This window comes from Phocoena sinus, chromosome 19 (assembly GCF_008692025.1).
Source record: "Phocoena sinus isolate mPhoSin1 chromosome 19, mPhoSin1.pri, whole genome shotgun sequence".
NCBI classification, from domain to species: Eukaryota; Metazoa; Chordata; class Mammalia; order Artiodactyla; family Phocoenidae; genus Phocoena; species Phocoena sinus.
Window position 1 is genome coordinate 47,834,092 of NC_045781.1, and position 20,424 is coordinate 47,854,515.

Below are 20,424 nucleotides of genomic sequence, written 5' to 3' on the forward strand. Positions count from 1 at the left end.
TTTTTCTCACCAGAATGTCACTGTGTGGTGGCTGCCTCCACACACTGTCAGTTGACATAGTTACATAGGGAGAAAGGGATGGGTTGTGTGATACCATAACCATTTCTTCAATCTTTAAATAGCCTCGTGAAACAGTATGAAAAGCATAAAGAGATTTGCAAAAGGAACAGATCTCTCGATTGGATAGAAATTAATTTGCAAGTCTGTTTTAGTGGTTTCCAAATTACCATGGTCCTGGCTAAACTACACCCCAGACAAAGCAAGTCCGAGTGACCTGGAATAGGGCACAGTCATGGGCAAGTTTTAAACCTCCCTCAAGTGATTGTGCTATGTAGCTAGGATGAATTGCTATAGGTGCATGCTCCATAAAAGTGCCAGCCTGAGGCTGATCCGGGTATATATTATTTTATCAGGAGGCTGATGCTACTTTTCAAACATAACCTGGGTCTTCTACAAATTCTTAGGATGGCCTTCTGGGGCTTTTCTTTGATGTGCTGAGTGAATGCTTAGAGTGGTTACAACTGTGAGGATGAGCCTGCAGAGTTGGGAAGAGCTCCTTGACGTAGAAATCAACGAAGGCCACCCAGATGAAAACAAACACAGGCTCTTTATCCAGAGTTTACTATAGCTAGGGAGTCAGCCGCCACCACTTGTGTTTGGCAGAGACTCAAAAGCAGGCAGGGGGCAAGGGAAAGGTTTATAGTGAAAAGACAAAAAAAAGAGAGAAGGCATCAGGTATGCCCTGACTGGGAGCTGTTGGCAGGGGGAAGCTGTAGACAGAGTAACCAGAAGCAGGCCATCCTATGTGATGCATTAGGTGTGTGTATTTGGGTTCTTCTGTATTTAGCAGAGATTTATCCAGTCCTTAATTGGAAGCAGGGGCACAAATTAGAGAAGCTATAAGATATTTACCAAGTACTGGCTGTATGGGGCCAATTGCTACAAGGGATTATCGTTAGGCTTCCTGCGGTGGCTACCGAGGATAGCAGGTTGGTTCCTGGGCTGGTTGCTGCACGTTATGGGTCAGAAGTTCTGTTTTTGTGTGTACTGTGGCCGTTGTCCATTTGTATATTCAGTCTCTCATTGGGCAGAAGTGGTCATCAGGGACTGGATCCTGTGTCATGCCAGGGCAGGAAGATGGGACTCCTCCTGGAATCCTAAAACTGGACCTGAATAATCTGTAGAACTAACTCAGATTTGGCTTATGGTTAAAGAACAATATTGTTTTCTCATTTTGGGGATGAAATCTTGCCTGTCCACTATATTTCTGATCTATGTTAGCCTAATTCCACACTTTTCCTAAATTAGTCCATGATTTCCAATTTCAACTGGATGACAATTTCAATAATATAGATCAGAAATAAAACATTTTCTTTAAGGAAATAGATTTCTTGAAGGGAAGGTCATTCCTTAATCCTGAATTTGTCAGTGGAATATTTGGGTTCGGTCTAAATAGTAAACTGTTTTCTGAAAAGAGTGAGATTCCAATGTTACCAAAGCTCCCTGTCAAAAATCCCACTCCTGCCTCTAGTATATGGGAATTTTTGAAGATTTTTAAGCATGTTTCCTATCTATCCTATCCTGTCGTGTCCTATCCTTCTTCAATGAGTATTCCCGTGGGAAATATGATACATTAGCAGGTATGCAATTGATTTTGGCGGGTCTTCCAAATAACAGAGAAGGTTGTTCTACTCAGTGGCCACTGAGCTGAATGTTACTGAAAATGTTACTGAAAAAGCCCTACTTTTGCTCAACTATATTTTAGATTACTAGTACCTGTTTCAACAATGTAGTGGCTCAGAACAACAGCTGTGTGTCTTTGGGTAAATCGTGTAACCACTGTGTCCCTTTCTCCTCAATTGTACAATGGAGTTAATAGTAGCAAATAGCATGAGGTATTTGTCAGGATTCAACACATGTAAAGCACTGAGAACATAAGCAGCTAATAATATGGACCTATTATCTTAGTACAGGTAGTATTACACAGGGATTAAGAAAATTGAATGACTTTTATTAAAAACGGAACAGCTTTTACTTATGAGAATTAAAGCCCTTTGTAAAATAAATTACTTCTGATCAAGCTATATTAAAATACTTTCAATGTAGCTTGCATCTTTATTTATAAGAGGCTATTGAGTTTTTTCATATATACAGTTCGCCAGAGGTCTAATTTCTCATTGTCTTTTTAATGGCAATGGTAAGTTCTCTCACAGTGAGGAGTAAATGATGTCTTTTCTGAAGTACTGATTTGAGAGCCGTAGATCTGTGTGTCTCTGCATGTGTATGCACGTGCACACACACATGAAAGTGTCTCAACAGAAATCAGGTGATTTTTCCCCCTGGAATATGTGTATTCTAACATAATTCATTAAAACTCTTTACATGAAATCAAGCAAGACTGAAAATACTAAAAAATTACCTCCCAAATTTGTAATTACAAAAAAAGACAGAACTATAGTTTCACATTTCCGACTGTATTATCAAGTTTAATGTGGAAATTCTGACTATGAAAAGTTGTATAAAAAGTAATATATATAATTTTGCAAAAGCATAGAGTAGTAAGCGTGGTGTTCATTTCTTCCTCGGAAAGAATTAACTAATTAACCAAACATGCCTTGCTACCCTTTTGAATTGTACAAGCCTTCCCCCTGATGACTGTGCTTTTAAATTTCACTGGTGACTGAAGTCCTTCATACTCTCCTGTGCCCCTTGTACCTAGAATGTGCTTTTTTTCTCCCGGTCAAATTCCCTTCTTCACCAAGCTTGTCAAGCCGTACCCGATCCCCACCGCGTTCGGCTGCGAGTGAGTTGCGACAGCGCAGTTCATCCGCAGCAGCTGAACCGAGGGAGCGGTGGGAGCTGAGTCCCAGCATGCAATACGGCAGCCCGAGGCCCGGGGCGAAGCGGTCCTGGCGCCGTTCCCCGCTGTGGGGGACAGCGGGATGCAGGCCAGGGCTCTCTTGCTGGGAGGTAGACAGCCCTATCCATCCCGTGTGCAGGTGGTGGGAGGTACAATAAGCAGCACGGGGGGCCAGGAAGGCCTCAGTCTCCCAGGTGCCCATCCTGAAAGTTGGAGAGGCAGCAGAGAATTTCCACCTGGGCCCTGCCATTTAGGAACCTTCCTTCTTAAGGTCAAGAGGCAGCGCGAGGGAAGCTGGGAGCTAGGACCTCCACGCCGACTCAAAGCGAGAGCTGAACAGAACCAGAGCCAGCGGCACACATGTGCCACTGATGTGCAGGAAGCAGGAGAGAGAAGAGCAGGCTACAGTGCCGGGAGAGAACTGAAGGTGAGGTGAGGTGAGGGCCACAGCCTGAGCTGCTCATCTGTTTATGGTGCGGCACGGGGGTTGCAGCCGTCCAGGGTCCAGGCCCAGCGTTCCCGCTCCACAGTTGGCCCAGGTTCTCCCTGTTCAGCAGCTTCTGTGGTGGGCAGTCCTCTGGAGACTTGCAGGAGTGGGTGCAGAGGTGTCAGTACTTGCACGTTATATATTTACATACGTAAATATATAAATTACATATACCACCGCGCCACCGTCTGCCTGTCTTCCTTATCCCGGCCCCCACTAAGCCCCAGCACTTGTAGTGGTCTCGCCTGGAGACAAGAGGGAGAAGGACAGAGGCTCTGCCATATCCCACTGCCTCCTTGGACCCTAGAGGTACTGAGACAGGGTGCTTTCGGGAAGGAGGGGAGCCTTTGGGGGGCCATCCCCGGGGCCTGGACCTAAGCAGGGGAGGCCATGTCCTGCCCCACCTCTTGTTTCTGGACTCTCCTCCCCTTTGGGTGTGTGAGTGTGTTCTAATTTTCTTTATGGAAAAATAGACCAAAAAACAAAAATAATATATATAGAGAGAGGTATTTAACTGCGATAAACTAGCCCCATGTGGCCAAAAAAAAAAAAAGTATTCGTATTATATGTATTATTCATATTATGTGAAATATATTTATATTATATGTATGTATAAAATCATATGTATTGTTATTAATGCATTTTATGCATATAGTATGTATATAGAAATATGTTCAGACATATTTATATAAGGTTACCATGTAAGTATATGCCATCACTTAAACTTATGATGGCCAACTTAGCATTTATACAAGGGTCAGCTTTTATATATATATATATATATATATATATATATATATATATATACACACACACACACCCATACACACGTATACATTATACATATGTATGTTGTAATATATGTATGTTATAATACATGCACATGCCTGTACACATATGTAGTATAATTGTATATATAATTAATGTGTATTATAATTGTGTATATGATTACATATTTATATGTATAATTGTATATGTAATATATGTATAACACAGTATAGTATAACTGTATATTGTATAACTATACTGTGTTATACATATATTATACATATATATGATTATACACATTATACATATATAAGTACAAATATTGTATATATACATATAGTATGTATATAATACATTATACTATTATATAAATATATGTATAGTATATACATATAGTATATGTGTACTATATACGTATAACATAGTATATATGTACATATATACTGGTCCCTTGGTGAAGGGACCAGGATAGTATGATGGTCTGATATAGTACTTAATTAAAAAATACAATTATGTTTTGAGCTGAAATAATATATTATTTCAGCTTTGAAAAGCTCCTTCCTTAAATGCCTGTATATTTATACACTCTGAATAGTGGTAAAGTAGAACTAACAATCACTGAAATTTGAGAGGAAGTTGAGCGTCTAGCTGGGGGATTAGTCCAGGAGAAAACTAGTTCATTGGGCTTGCTTTTACTAGGGTAGGGTTTCTCAATGGCTGCACTGTTGACATTTGGGCCTGGATAATTTTTGGTTGTGGGGTGCCACCCTGGGCACTGTAAGGTGTTTAGCAGCATCCCTGGCCTCCACCCACTAGATTCCAGTAGTACCCCCAAGTTGTGATGACCAAAGTGTCTCCAGATATTGCTAAGTGTTCCCTGGGAGGGGGAGGGAAATCAGCCCCGCTTATGGTTCTCAGCTTTGCAAGACCAGAAGCTGCATTTTACTGCTTTAACTGGTACAGTCAGAGAAAACTGGTTTTCTAGAATGAAATTCACAGGAGACTGATTCTTTGTTTTTTTTTTAATTAATTAATCAGTTGTTGGCTGCACTGAGTCTTTGTTGCTGCGCATGGGCTTTCTCTAGTTGTGGTGAGTGGGGGAGGGGGTCTCTATTCTTCATTACAGTGCACGGGCTTCTCATTACGGTGGCTTCTCTCCTTGGGAGCACGGGCTCTAGGCACGTGGGCTTCAGTAGTTGTGGCTCACGGGCTTAATTGCTCCGTGGCATGTGGGATCTTCCCAGATCAGGGCTCGAACCCGTGTCCCCTGCATTGGCAGGCAGATTCTTAACCACTGCACCACCAGGGAAGTCCCAGGAGACTGATTCTTAATCCAGAATACAATTTCATTAATGTCTAGAGGGAAATATCCGTTTTACTCGCTCCAGACTCATTATTGCTGAGATCCCCCTCCCCTGGTGTTAAGACTATTGCAGATCAACTTGGTAATAAACAAATAGCTTGGCAAACCTGGAATTGGAGTGTGTACCTACCTTCTTGAGAGGTATTTTTTCTTGAGAGGTATTTTGTTCATGTCATTATGGTGTCTGATGAAATTCCTGTACTCCAAACCTAAAGAAATAGTGATTATAGTCCTGGTGTTCTTACTTACTAGATTCTGGACCCCAACTCACTTTATAAACATCATGGTCCCATCACAATGAGATGAGCAAATTAACCAAACTCTGTGACTCAATTTTACCTCATCTGTAAAATAATATCAGTACCTCAAAGAGGAGTGGTAAAGGTTGGTAACTACGTGTTGAATGGCTGTAAGTTCTTAGCAGAGAGTGCTCACTGAATGTGTTCACTATTATTAGTTCTTTGTAAGAATAACTTTAGAATATTCTGCTGCTAAGTAAACATACCACAGATTGGGGGGACATGTAACCACCACTCAGACCTACAGCTAGAACTTTACCAAACACCAGAAGCCCCCATCTGTCATCCCCCAACCCGTGTCCCCTGCCGACCTCTTTCCCGTATCACGTGTCCCTCTTCTCACAAGTGGAATAAGCACCCCTTCTCTTAGATTAATCCCATTCTTTTTAAGCTAAAAATAAAACAGTATTGAGTCTCAATTTATAGTGGCAAAAACAAATGTGCAATAAATATACGCCCTCTAGAGCGATTGCACTAAAGAGGCATTTTACATCGGAAACGTTGATTTGAATCTGCATAATTGATTGTGAGTTGCAGTTAGACAGCCTTGTTGGGTCACACTTATACCTGAATACTCATAATGATTCAAAAATGATTATAGTTTTGGTAGACACACACCCACAAATGCACCCCCCTAATATAGATAATGTGCTCATTTGCTCACACTAACACACACATCATAGCTTCCACAGCATACTAAAGCATTTTAGTTGTGGCTTGTGATTGGGTGTAATCAGAATTTCCTTCAACACTTCATGGATTGTTATGTCTTTTTATGTCTACACTTCTTAACACTTGAATTACAACTAGATTGAGTGTCAGTACTTAAGCCAGTCAATAGACATGCAGGAACTGTGGGCCAGTTATCAAGTCTTTTTTAAGAGCTAGCTAAAGCAGGGGTCCCCAACCCCCACGCCACAGGCTGGTAGCAGTCTGTGGTCTGTTAGGAACCAGGCTGCACAGCAGGAGGTGAGCTGCAGGCAAACAAGCATAGCTGCATCTGTACTTACAGCGGCTCCCCATCGCTTGCATTACCGCCTGAGCTCCACCTCCTGTCAGCATTATGGTGAGCTGTATAATTATTTCATTATATATTAAATGTAATAATAATAGAAATGAAGTGCACAGTAAATGTGATGCGCTTGAATCAACCTGAAACCATCCCCCCACAATTGTGGAAAAATTGTCTACCATGAAACTGGTCCCTGGTGCCAGAAAGTTTGGGGATCGCTGAGCTGAAGAGTTTAAGGTGTGAAAGAAGAAAAAGGGGACTTTAAATGAAAATGAGACAATCTTAAAAAATAAAACGCTACCTTTAGCAAATTCTTTTGAAAGGCAATCAAATGTTAAGTTGGTAAATTTTTACTTACCACTTATAATTTAAACCTTTAACTTTAAGAAAAAGTACATATTTCAAATGGCAGGACTGCAGAAAAATATTGTAGTTTGAATATTTAAGCAGTAAAACTGATAGTGACTATTTTATAAAAACCTATGTTCAAGAAGCATAGGCTTCATAAAATTTCAGATGAATCTAGATAATTCCTGGATTTATTTAAAATGTTTATTGTTAATTTAAAAATGGGACAATAATCCTGCATGATTTTTAATTACCAACGTATGTTAAATCCTAAATATAAGAGAAATATTTTCTGATTAGAGCAAAAATGGCAACAACTTAATAATTGTATAAAGTGAGAATCTGAAGATTGCATGAAATGAAGAATTAGCTGAATAAAATAAGCGTGTATAGATATCATGGTCAACATGAGACTGTTCTTATACTTTTCCTTGCTCTTTGTGCCTTACTTTTGATTGGATATGTGATATACATAATAGGATAGATAAGACATGTATATACTTTCATATATATCCTTACATACCTATTCACATACACATACAGGTATGTGTATGTATACACACACACACGCACACACACACTGCCTTCCTTTAGAAGTAACCACTATCCTGAATTCTAAGCTTTTCATTTCTTTGTTTTGTTTTGGTTTTTTTTGTGTGGTATGTGGGCCTCTTACTGTTGTGGCCTCTCCCGTTGCGAAGCACAGGCTGCGGACGCGCAGGCTCAGCGGCCATGGCTCAAGGGCCCAGCCGCTCCACGGCATGTGGGATCTTCCTGGACCGGGGGCACAAACCCGTGTCCCCTGCATCGGCAGGCGGACTCTCAACCACTGCGCCACCAGGGAAACCCTGTTTGATTTTTTAAATAGTTTTCTTTCCTAGTCACGTGTCCCTAAATAATGTATTACTTAGCTTTGCTTGTTTTTAAGATTCTCAAAACTATCAACATATATTATATGGTCTTCTATAACTTTTTTCATTAAATATTTTATTTCTAAGATCCAACCTTGTTATTTTATTTTATTGATTTTTTGGTGTATGTTGGTGTAGTTCTTTTTCCTGCTGTATGTTATTTCATTGTGAAAAGTACTATGATTTATTGATCTCTTCTTTGATCAATAAATGTTCGGATTGTTAATCAATTTTTGCTATCATGAGCATTGTTGCTAGAAATCGCACACATCTCCCTGTGCACAAATACAAGGGTTGCTCTAGGTTAATGCTTCTCAACTTTTTTTCTTATGGCACACAATAAACACTAGTATTTGTATAACACCTAGAAGGCAAAGCTTCTTGAGACCAGCAGTTCATCATAGGGAGGCTCTGCCCAGGAGGAAATACATATCAATGGACCATGGGGTGCAGAAGGTCAAATATGCAAGCTGATGACAAATGGTTTTTTAAAAGTAGGTGCTCGCCTTTACACTCCCACTAGCAGGATGTTGGAGTTTCTCTTGGCCCACATTATCTGGACCATCTGGTGTTGTCAGACTTATTAAATCTTGCTGGTCTGCTGTTTGTAAAATAGTATCTAATTGTAGTGTTAATTTACACTTTGAGTTTGATCATCATTTAATAGCGGTTCTGTGCTGTGAACTCTCTGGTCTAGCCTTATGTCATTTTTTCTAGGGTGTTTTCTAACTGATTTAAAAGGAGTTTTTGTTTCTCCTTTTTTTTTTTTTCCCTTAATTTACAATACTATTTGTAAACTGTTTGGGGAGTACTTTCTCTATGTTGTGATGTTTCTCTTTACATCACATGTCTTTTGGCAACCCTAAGTTCTTAGTTTTAATCTAGTTAAGTTTATAATTCTTTCCTAGTATACATTTATTTATGTAAATTAGGAATATGGATTAGGTATTTTTGTTTCTTGTTTAAGTAAACCGTTTCTATCTCAAGATACTGTTTTGTAATTTCTACGAAGTTTTCCTTCTTCATTTCCATATGCTCTTGTCTTTAAATTCTTTTTCTCTTATTGAACTTATACTATATATAAGCAGTGGGCCTATTGTTAGAGATCCTAGATTTTTTGTTTTGTTTTGTTTTGTTTATTGTTTTATCTGTTGAATCCAAGTAAGCTGTCAGCACATTACTAACCTGAATGTGGAATTTTTCCTTTTGGCAGACGATTGTGATGACCCTCTGGTGTCTGCCTTGTCTCAGACATCATTCAGCAGTTCATCCGAACTGTCTAGCAGCTATGGTCCTGGATTTGCAAGGCTAAATCGAAGAGATGGTAAGTCTGCTTTTTCTGCTCTGATTGGTTCATGACGAATCTCATTCATCTTCCATTCTCTTTTAGTAAAATCATTGTAAGTGATATATTGTAAAAGGTAATAAATTTCTTAATAAGCAAATGGCAGAAACTGATGGGATGTTCATGACAGTTAGGATTGGCTCTAGAATGGCAAAGGCTTGCACCTGTTCCGAGATCTTGTATCATCATTTTAGTGCCCAAATAATTGAATTCCCTAAATCTGGCGATTTTTTTAATGTATCTTATAAAATAAACTTTTCTTTAGAATTTTTTTATTTTTTAATTGAAATATAGTTGATATACTATATAATTTTAGTTTTAGGTGTACAATATATTGGTTTGACATTTAAATACACTGTGAAGTGATCACCATGTTATGTCTAGTAACCATATAAAGATATTACGGTATTATTAACCATATTCCTTATGCTGTATATTACATCATAACTAGAGGTTTGTACCTCCTAATTCCCTTCACCTATTTTACTCATCCGCTCAACCCTCCTCCTCTGATAACTACCTCTTTGTTCTCTGTATCTTTGTTGTTAGTTCTGTGTATCTAATTTCATTCTGTTTTGTTTGTTTTTTAGATTCCAGATATAAGTGCAATCATACGGGTTTGTCTTTCTCTGACTTATTTCACTTAGCATAATACCCTCTAGATCCATCTAAGTTGTCGCAAATGGCAAGATTTTATTTTTTTAATGAAAAATAAACATTCCACTGTATATGTATATACCACATCTTCTTCATCCATTTATCTACAGAGGACACTTAAGTTGCTTCCATACCCTGGCTATTGTAAATAATGCTGCAATGAACATAGGAGTGCATATATCTTTTTGAATTAGTGTTTTTATTTTCTTGGGGTAAATACCCAGAAGTGAAATTGCTGGACCTTATAGTATTTCTGTTTTTAATTTTTTGAGTAACCTCCATACTGTTTTCCATAGCAGCTGCACCAGTTAATCCCACCAGCAGTGCACCAGGGTTCCTCTTTCTCTACATCCTTGCAGGCAGTTATTTCTTGCCTTTTGGATGATAGCCATTCTGACAGGTGTGAGATACATCTCACTGTGGTTTTGATTTGCATTTCCCTGGTGATGAGTGGTGTTGAGCCTGTTTTCAGGTGTATGATGGCCATTTCTATGTATTCTTTGAAAAAATGTCTATTCAGGTCCTCTGCCAATTTTTAAACTGAATTGGTTGTTTTTATGATATTGAGCTGTATGAGTTCTTTGTATATTTTGGATATTAAACCCTATTCGAATATGTCACTTGCAGATATCTTCTCCCATTCAGTAGGCTACCTGTTTGTTTTGTTGATGGTTTTCTTCACTGTGCAGAAGCTTTTTAGTTTGATTAGGTCTCATTTGTTTATTTTTGGTTTTGTTTCTCTTGCTTGAGGAGAGGGATCCAAAAATATATTGCTAAGACCAATATCAAAGGGCATACTTCCTGTGTTTTGTTCTAGAAGTTTTATGGTTTCAGATCTTACATTGAAGTATTTAATCCATTTTGAGTTTATTTTTGTATATGGTGTGAGAAAGTAGTCCAGTTTGATTCTTTTGCATGTAGTCTGATTTTTCCAACACCATTTATTGCAGAGGCTGTCTTTTCCCCATTGTATATTCTTGCCTTCCTTGTTGTACATTAATTGACCATATAACATGGTTTATCACATCAATTGATTTGCAGGTATTGAGCCATCTTTGCATCCTTAGGATAAATCCCACTTGACCATGGCATATGATCCTTTTTAATGCATTGTATATTTTGATTTTTGCATCCATGTTCATCAGTGATATTGGCCCGTAATTTTGTGTGTGTGTGTGTGTGGTGTCCTTGTCTAGTTTTGGTATCATGGCGATGCTGGCCTTTTAGACTGAGTTTCGAAGTATTCCTTCCTCTTCAATTTTTTGGAATAGTTTGAGAATGATAGATGTTAACTCTTCTTTAAATGTTTGGTGGAATTCACCTGTGAAGCTGCCTAGTCCTGGACTTTTGTTTGTTGGGAGTTTTTTGATTACTGATTCAATTTCATTACTAGTAATTGGTCTGTTCAGATTTTCTGTTTCTTCCTGATTCATTCTTAAAGATGGTATGTTTCTAGAAATGTATCCATTTTTTTCTATGCTATACAATTTTTTGTTGTATAATTATTTGTGGTGATCTCTTATGATCCTGTGTATTTCTGTGGTGTTGGTTGTAACTTTCCCTCTTTCGTTTCTGATTTTATTTGTTTGGTTCTTCTTTTTTTCTTGGTGAGTCTAGCTAGAGGTTTATCAATTTTGTTTATCTTGTCAAAAAACTCAGTTCTTTTTTTCATTGGTCTTTTTTTTTCTTGGTTTCTTTTTTTGTTTGTTTTAATTACTGCTCTGCTCTTTATTATTTCCTTCTGCTAACTTTGGGCTCTTTTCTTCTTTTTCTGCTTCCTTTATGTGTAAGTTCAGGTTGTCTATTTGACATTTTTCTTGTTTACTGAGGTAGGCCTGTATTGCCATGGATTTCCATTTTCATTTTTCTCAGGGTATTTTTAAATTTCCTCTTTGATTTCTTCAATGACCCATTGGTGGTTTGGTAGCATATTGTTTAGACTCCAGTGTTTGTGTTTTTTCTAGTTTTTTTCTTGTAGTTAATTTCTAGTCTCATACTCATATGGTCAGAAAAGATACTTGATATGGTGTCAGTTTTCTTAAATTTACTGAGACTTTTTCTTGTGGCCTAGCTTGTGATCTGTCTTGGAGAATGTTCCATGTGCACTTGAAGATAATGTATATTCTGTTATTTTGGGATGAGATGTGCTGTATATATCAATCCATCTGGTCTAATGTGTCATTTAAGGTCAGTGTTTCCATTTGGATGATCAGTCCATTGACGTAAGTGGAGTGTTAAAGTCCTTTACTGTTATTGTATTACTGTCAATATCTCCCTTTATGCTTGTTAATATTTGCTTTATATATGGATGTGCTCCTATGTTGGGTGCATATATATTTACAAGTATTATGTCTTTGTTGGGTTGATCCCTTTAGCATTTTGTAATGTCCTTCTTTGTGTCTCATTACAATCTTTTTTTTTTTGTGGTACATGGGCCTCTCACTGTTGTGGCCTCTCCTGTTGCGGAGCACAGGCTCCGGACACGCAGGCTCAGCGGCCATGGCTCATGGGCCCAGCCGCTCCGTGGCATGTGGGATCCTCCCAGACTGGGGCACGAACCCGTGTCCCCTGCATTGGCAGGCAGACTCTCAACCACTGCGCCACCAGGGAAGCCCACAATCTTTGTTTTAAAGTCTGTTTTGTCTGATATAATTACTGCTAACTCAGCTTTCTATTTCCATTTGCATGGAATTTCTTTTTCCATCACCTCACTTTTAATCTGTGAGTGTCTTTAGGTTTGCAAGGAGTCTTTTGTAGGCAGCATATATATGGGTCTTTTTTTTTTTTTAATCTATTCAGCTACTGTATGTCTTTTGACTGGAGCATTTAGTCCATTTACATTTAAAGTAATTATTGATAGGAATGTACTTATTGCCATTTTGTTAATTGTTTTCTGGTTATATTTGTAGTTCTTCTCTGTTCTTTCTTCTTTTCTTGTTCTCTTCCCTTCTGATATGATGATTGTCTTTAATGTTATATTTGGATTATTTTTCTCTTTTTGTGTGTGTATGTGTTATAGGTTTTTGGTTTGTGGTTCTATGAGGTTCATATATAATTATTTATTATATATAGGTATCTATTTTAATTTGATGATCTCTTAAGCTCGAACACATTCTAATAACTCTATGTTTTTAGTCCCTCCACCACATTTTATGTTTTTGACATCATGTTTTGTATCTTTTTATTTTGTGTATCCCTTAAATACTTATTGTAGATACAGATGATTTTACTACTTTTGTCTTGTAACTTTCCTACTAGCTTTATAAGTGGTTGATCCACTACCTTTACTATATGTTTATCTTTACCAGTGAGATTTTTTCCTTTTGTAATTTTCTTATTTCTAGTTGTGGCTTTTTCTTTTCTTCTTAGAAGTCCCTTTAACATTTCTTATAAGGCCAGTGTAGTGGTGCTGAACTCTTAGCTTTTGCGTCTCTGCCAAACTCTACCTATCCTTCAAACTTGAGAGTATTCTTGGTTGTAGGGTTTTTGTTTTGTTTTAAGATTTTTTGATGTGGACCATTTTTAAAGTCTTTATTGAATTTGTTACAATATTGCTTCTGTTTTATGTTTTGGTTTTTTGGCTGTGAGGCACATGGGATCTTAGCTCCCCAATCAGGGATTGAACCCACACCCCATGCATTGGAAGGCAAAGTCTTAACCTCTGGACTGCCAAGGAAGTCCCTTGGTTGTAGGTTTTTTTCCTTTCATTACGTTGAATATATCATGCACTCCCTTCTGACCTGCAGTTTCTGCTGAAAAGTCAGCTGATAGTCTTATGGGAGTTCCCTTCTAGTTGCTCTTCTCTTGCTACTTTTAAGATTCTCACTTTAATCTTTAATTTTCCCATTTTAGTTATAATGTGTCTTGGTGTGGACCTCTTTGGGTTCATCTTGTTTGGGACTCTGTGCTTCCTGGACCTGGATGTCTGTTTTCTTCCCCAGGTTAGGGAAGTTTCTGGGTGTTATTTCTTCCAAAAATTCTCTGGTCCTTTTTCTCCCTTTTCTTCCTCTGGGACCCTATAATGTGAATGTTCCTATGCTTGATGTTGTCTCAGAGGTCCCTTAATCACCTTTATTAAAAACTTTTTTTTTTTCCTGTTCAGTTTGGTTGATTTCCACTACTCTGTCTTCCAGATAACTGATCCATTCTTCTGTATTGTTTAATCTACCATTGATACCCTCTAGTGTGTTTTTTACTTCAGTTGTTTTACTCTCCAGCTCTTATTTCTTCTTAAATTTTCTCTTTGTTGAAGTTCTCACTCTGTTCATCCATTCTCCCAAGATTGGTGAACATCTTTATGATCATTATCTTGAATTCTTTATTGGGTAGATTACTTATCTCTGTTTCATTTAGTTCTTTTCCTGAGGTTTTGTCTTCTTCTTTCATTTGGAACAGATTTCTTTGTCTCTTCATTTACCCTAATTCTCTGTGTTTATTTCTATGTATTAGGTAGTTCCATTACATCTCCCAGTCTTTTTGAAGTGGTCTTCCATAGGAGATGTCCTCTGGGCCAGCAGCACACTCCCCTCTGACCATCAGACCTAGATGCTCCAGGGGTGTCTCCTGTGTGGGCTGCATGTGCCCTTTTGTTACGGCAGGTGGGCGGGCTGGCAGGTGGGGCTAACCCCCAACCTGGCTGGCTATGTGACCTGGTGGTGCATGGCTGTTGTGGGCCCACTGGTGAGTGTTGTCGGCTCCTGGCACTAATAGGCTAGAGAGAGGATTCCAGAATGACACTTGCAAGTGCTGGTGTCAGCTCAGTAGAAGGAGATTCCAAAAATGGCCACCACCAGTGTCTCATTACCCAGGGGAGTCTCAGCTGCCTCCTGTCTCTCTGGGAAGCTCTCCACGGGCATTAAGTGAGTCTGACTCAGGTGCCTTTCAAAATACTGCCTCTACACTGGGACTTGGAGTATGTGAGATTTTCTGCACACCCTTTAAGAGTGGAGTCTCTGTTTTCCAATGCCCTCTGGCTCTTCCAAACATACGCCCTGCTGGTTTTCAAAGGTTGACTTCTGGGACCTCTTTTTCCCTGTGCAGGATCCCTGGGCTGGGAGCCCTATGTGTGGCTTGAACACCATGCCCCTCACGGAGGACCTCTGTTGCTATGATTTCCCTCATGTTTGTGGGTCACTGATCCTGTGCTGGGGTTACTGACTAGACTCCATCTCTGTCCCTTCTACCTGTCTTGTTGTGGCTTTTTCTTTATATTTTAGTTGTGGAAAATCTTTTCTTCATGTTGTTCTCATAAATAGTTACTTTCTTTTCTTTAATAAATTTATTTTTAGCTGCATTGGGTCTTTATTGCTGCATGAGGTCTTTCTCTAGTTGCGGCAAGTGGGGGCTATTCTTCGTTTTGGTGCACAGGCTTCTCATTGCGGTGGCTTCTCTTGTTGCAGAGCACGGGCTCTAGGCACACAGGCTTCAGTAGTTGTGGCTCGCGGGCTCTAGAGCGCAGGCTCAGTAGTTGTGGCGCACGGGCTTAGTTGCTCCGTGGCATGTGGGATCTTCCCGGGTCCAGGCTCGAACCCATGTCTCCTGCATTGGCAGGCGGATTCTTAACCACTGCACCACCAGGGAAGCCCTGACAGTTACTTTCTAAGTAGTTGTTATTGTGGTGTGTGTGTGGGAGGAGGTGAGTTCAGGGTCTTCCTACTCTGCCATCCTGATCCTAAAATATACTTTTCTACAACAATATACAATCATGATGTATACAGTAGCCATGAAAATTTAATTGGCCCTCTATTTCAAGATAAGCAAGGAAGTTTGCAAGAAGCGATTTTAAAAGTTGCTAGTTATTTAACAGTAATCATCCCTAAGTTTAGTTAATTCTCTAAATGAATGACATGACTTTCTCTCCTGTTGAGGAATGGGAAGTTAATAAGCTTTCGTGCTCCTTTAGGAATACTCAGTTCGTATTGTTGACTATCTCTTAGGTAGGTTGTGTTTGATTGCTTGAGTATGTTTAAAGAAAAGTGCAGATAATTAAATGGCAACTTGCTATAGATATAAGAGAATTTCAAAACTCTCTGCACTTAAAGACAAGGTATCGTTATTATCCCTTTCTATAATATGCTAAGGCAAAACCCATCTGCTCATGCATTCTATGGAAAGAGGATTGGCAATACTAACAAAGAAAATATTTTTAACAACCATAAAAAATGACACTGACATCATATATTATTAAAACCGTGATTCACTCATTTATTATTCCCTTCTCACATGCTGCAGCTACTTCTTCTAATTTTACTCCTTGATCTTATCCTTTGTGCTGTTGTTTAATGTTTGAGTACATTGAACATTGGACATAACAAATAGATTGTGTGTGTGTGTGTGTGTATGTGTGTGTTGCCATATGGTCCATGTTATAAATATCTAACTCTGTAGCATGGGTTTATTTAAAAAATTTTATCTGATATTATTTGATACAGTCCTCTATGTGTGTTTCTTTTTTTTTAAATTAGATATAATTGCCATAACTTTGTGTTTCTTAGTGTGAGAATATCATTGGAGAGTAATAACTAAGATCCTTGTATCAAATGGAGAATTTTGTGGGCTTTGAATATATTTGTGTAGATAATTCTTGTCTGTTACATTTATTTGCCTTATAGTGAAAGTTATTGTCACATTGGACTATCTCTTCCTATTTTCAATTCTGAATCCCTTACCACAGGCAAGTGGGATTTCCTAGCCCTGTGGGGGTCAGTCCAGATCCTGAACCAATGGTCCTTTCCATAGGAATGCTGTCATCACAACACTGACCTTAGAATGAAGTTTCTATCTTATAGTTCTTTTTAAAGTAAAGCAGAGTTTAGCATTTACCACCACTCCATTTGAGTTATAATAAGGTTTCATAGGATTTGGCCCATCAAAAGAGATACAAAATTTAATATAACTATTTATCTTTATTTTCATTTGTTGAGGTTCAATAAATCTCTCTCTCTATATGTATATATATAATATGTTATTGATTTGATCAAATCAATTTTTCATTAATTTATATACTCATCAGGAGTCTCTATCAGTAGGACTCATTTTCATTCTTTTTTTTTTTTTTCATTTTCATTCTTAATTCATTTCTATGGCTCTTGGTGAAACACAATATTAAACTTCATGAATCTCATTTGCATGTTGATGAAATGGAGAAACACAACAGGATCGTTTTAATTATCTTTTGCTGGTTGTCAACCTGCTTGATTACATTTTTCTTTTTTATTTAGTTTTTCTTTTTTTACCTATTAATTACATGAAGTGTTCACAAGAGAATATCAGATTTTGAATGATTTATTAAAGGCTGTATATTATATTAGTATGCTGACATTCCTTGTGTTATTTAAATCAGGCTATGGAAGGGTGTTCAGCTAAGTCAGCAGGTCATGTATAAATAAACTGAATCAGCAAATAAAGATCCTAGTATCCTAGAAACACAGATAGGGTTACCTTTTTGCTATGGAATCTGGAAAACTTAGAGCCAAAGAACAGAAAAGCAAGAAATGAGGAATCAAGCTCAACAACCCACTGCTTTCCATCTATGAGATAAGAAGTGCCCTGGGTAACACTGTGATAATGACTAGGCCCTGTAATGGGGAAAGGAAATCAGAAAAAGACTACAGTTAAATGTCCATTTCTACCAGTAGGGAAGAAGAAAATTTACTTTTTTTGAGGTATATTAATTTAATTTTGTCCATTGTGGGTTGAAATGTGTCCTTCAAAAGGATACATTCACATCTTAACCCTGATACCTATGAATGTGACCTTATTTAGCCCTAGAGTCTTTGCAGATGTGATCAAGTTAAGATAAGGTCATATTGGATTAAGGTGGGCTCCAGATAAGGCTTTATAAGGAGAATGAGATTTGGAGACACAGGAACAGAGAAGACAGAGACAAGAAGGCCAGGTGAAGACAGAAGCAGAAATTCAAGTAATGCAGCTACAAGCCAAGGAATTCCAAGGTTTGCCAGTAACCACCAGAAGCTGGGAAGAAGGATCTTTTTGAGGATGCGTGACTGTGACACCTTGATTTTGGACTTTGGGTCTCCAGAACAGTGAGGGAATAAATTTCTGTTACTTTAAGCCAGTTTGGGATACTTCGTTACAGCCACCATAGGAAACTAATATATATTTTGGAACTGTAAGTTTAGTGCTACTGAAACAAATATTTAAAAATATGGAAGTGGCTTTGGAATTGGGTAATGGGCAGAGGTTGGAAGAATTTTCAGGTGTGTGATAGAAAAATCCTAGATTGCCTTGAAGAGACTGCTGTTGGTGGAAATGTGGAGGATAAAGTGCTTCTGGAGAGCTCTCCAAGAGAAAAGAGGGTCATATTATGAGACACTGGAGGGAAGGCAATCCTGGTAATAAAGTGGTGGGAAAGTGGAATGAGTTGTGTTCTAGTGTTGGGTGGAAAGGAGAATTTGTAAGTGATGAGCTTGATATTTACCTCAGAATGTTTCCAAGCAACATATGGAAGATGTGCCCTGGTTTCTCCTTGCAGCTTATAGTAAAACACCGGAGGAAAGGAATAAATGGAGGAAGGAGCTGTTAAGCGAAAAAGGAACCAGAATTTGATGAGTTGGAAATCTCTCAGCCTATCTATACTGCAAAAAATGCTCTAGAGAGAACATCAAAGATGTGGGCTCATTTTGCTAAAGAGATTAGGAGTGTGACTCATGAATGCAGTCCATCATCTTACCTGAACCCTGGAGTACAGCTGGGGTTATCCAGAAAGATCTGTGGAGGACACACTTCTGTCAATTGCATAGGAGGCAGTTTTTGAGAATTTTATCCTAGCAGAAACACTACTTGCCTAGACTGAAAGAGACGGAAGCTAGGCCAGCAAGGTATCCATGGGTCCTGAGTCTGGGGCCAGTGGGGCCTCTGCAGGACCAGGGGGCAGAGCATCAAGCCACAGAGGATTATACTCGGGCCTTGAGACTTACTGGAATTTGCTCTGCTGGGTTTCAGACTTGCTTTGGACCCATAACCCCTTTATTCCTTTCAGTTTCTCCCTTTGGGAATGGGAATGTCTATCCTATGACTGTCCCATTATTGTATTTTGAAAGCAGATAATTTGTTTTCTAGTTTCACAGTCCACAGATGGAGGTTTTCCTCAGGATGTACCATACCCAGAGTCTCACTTATGTCTAATTCAGATGGTTTGGAAGATAAGATTTAGGATTTCTTGTGTTGATTGTATTTAGATGAGATTTTGGACTTAGAGTTGATGCTAGAATGGGTTAAAACTTTTGGGGATGTTGGGATGGGGTGAATGTATTTTGCATGATGATGACATGAATTTTGGGGGGAGCAAAGGGTAGATTTCTGTGAGTTGAATTGTGTCCCCCTAAACAATATATTCAATTCTTAACACCTAGTACCTGAGAATGTGACCTTGTTTAGATCTAGGGTCTATGCAGGTATAATCAGGATGAGGTAATAATGGATTAGGCTGGGCCCTAAATCCAGTGACTGGTGTCCTTCTAAGGGGAAAGAGGTACACAGAGACACAGAGACAGAGGAGACAGAGGGAAGAAGTACATGAGAAGATGGAAGCAGAAATTGAAATGATGTAGCTACAAACCAAGAAATGTCAAACATTGCCAGCAAGCACCAGGGGGAGAATTTTTCTCTGAAGCCCGCAAAGGGAGCATGGCCTTGCTGACACCTCAGTTTTGGACTTCTAACCTCCAAAACTGTGAGAGAGTAAATGCTATTAAGCTGTGCAGTTAGTGACACTTTGTTATAGCAGCCCTGGGAAGCTAGTACAAGTGCCACTGGGTAAGTGACTTCTTTTGTACTTTTTTTGCACTGGGAAGATGCATCTCAATTTGAACCTGACAGATTTCATAGCTCGGAGACGTGTGACCCAAAATTAACTGTAAACCACACAAACAAACAAAGACCAATTGCTACTAATACCGGCTTTGTAATGGAATTAAATCTCTCTGCCCTTGTATATTAGTCCCAGTTTTGCAGTTTCAGTGTACTTTGAATTACATTCAGCATCTTAAATCGTTGCCGTTATCAGTGTACAGTTCAGACAGGTTCTAGTGTGCCATTTGATGGTCCAAGTGTGTTCTTAGGGCAGAATATAAGAAGCCATATATGTAGAACTGTTCCTGAAGTTGCATTATAATCCAAATGGATTTTTTTTATTTTCATGTACTTGGGAAACCTTGGAAATGGGTTATTGCAAACTGATGTGCTTGTATAATGCAGTAAATAAAACGGTGGTACACAGCAAAAACAAAATATTTGTATGTGTGAATGTAAACATATATATGTACATATGTTTAATTAAATAGCAGGTTGCTTCCATAAGTGACCAATACTGTGAGTTTTCTCTCCTCTATTCTGTAAGATCAAAATATTTCC

General features: G+C 38.7%; 1 protein-coding gene across 7 annotated transcripts in view; it reads left to right on the forward strand.

The window, feature by feature from the left end:
• CNTNAP4 (contactin associated protein family member 4) overlaps window positions 1-20,424 on the forward strand; it is a 259,598-nt gene that overhangs the window by 27,818 nt on the left and 211,356 nt on the right. For 6 of the 7 annotated variants that reach the window (XM_032613290.1, XM_032613293.1, XM_032613297.1 and 3 more), the window contains exon 2: window positions 9,262-9,372. In XM_032613290.1, coding sequence (XP_032469181.1) covers window positions 9,262-9,372 — 111 coding nt within the window. Of the gene's footprint in view, window positions 1-4,307; window positions 4,318-9,261; window positions 9,373-20,424 lie in introns of those variants that run through there. The other variant, XM_032613296.1, reaches the window with a different exon arrangement.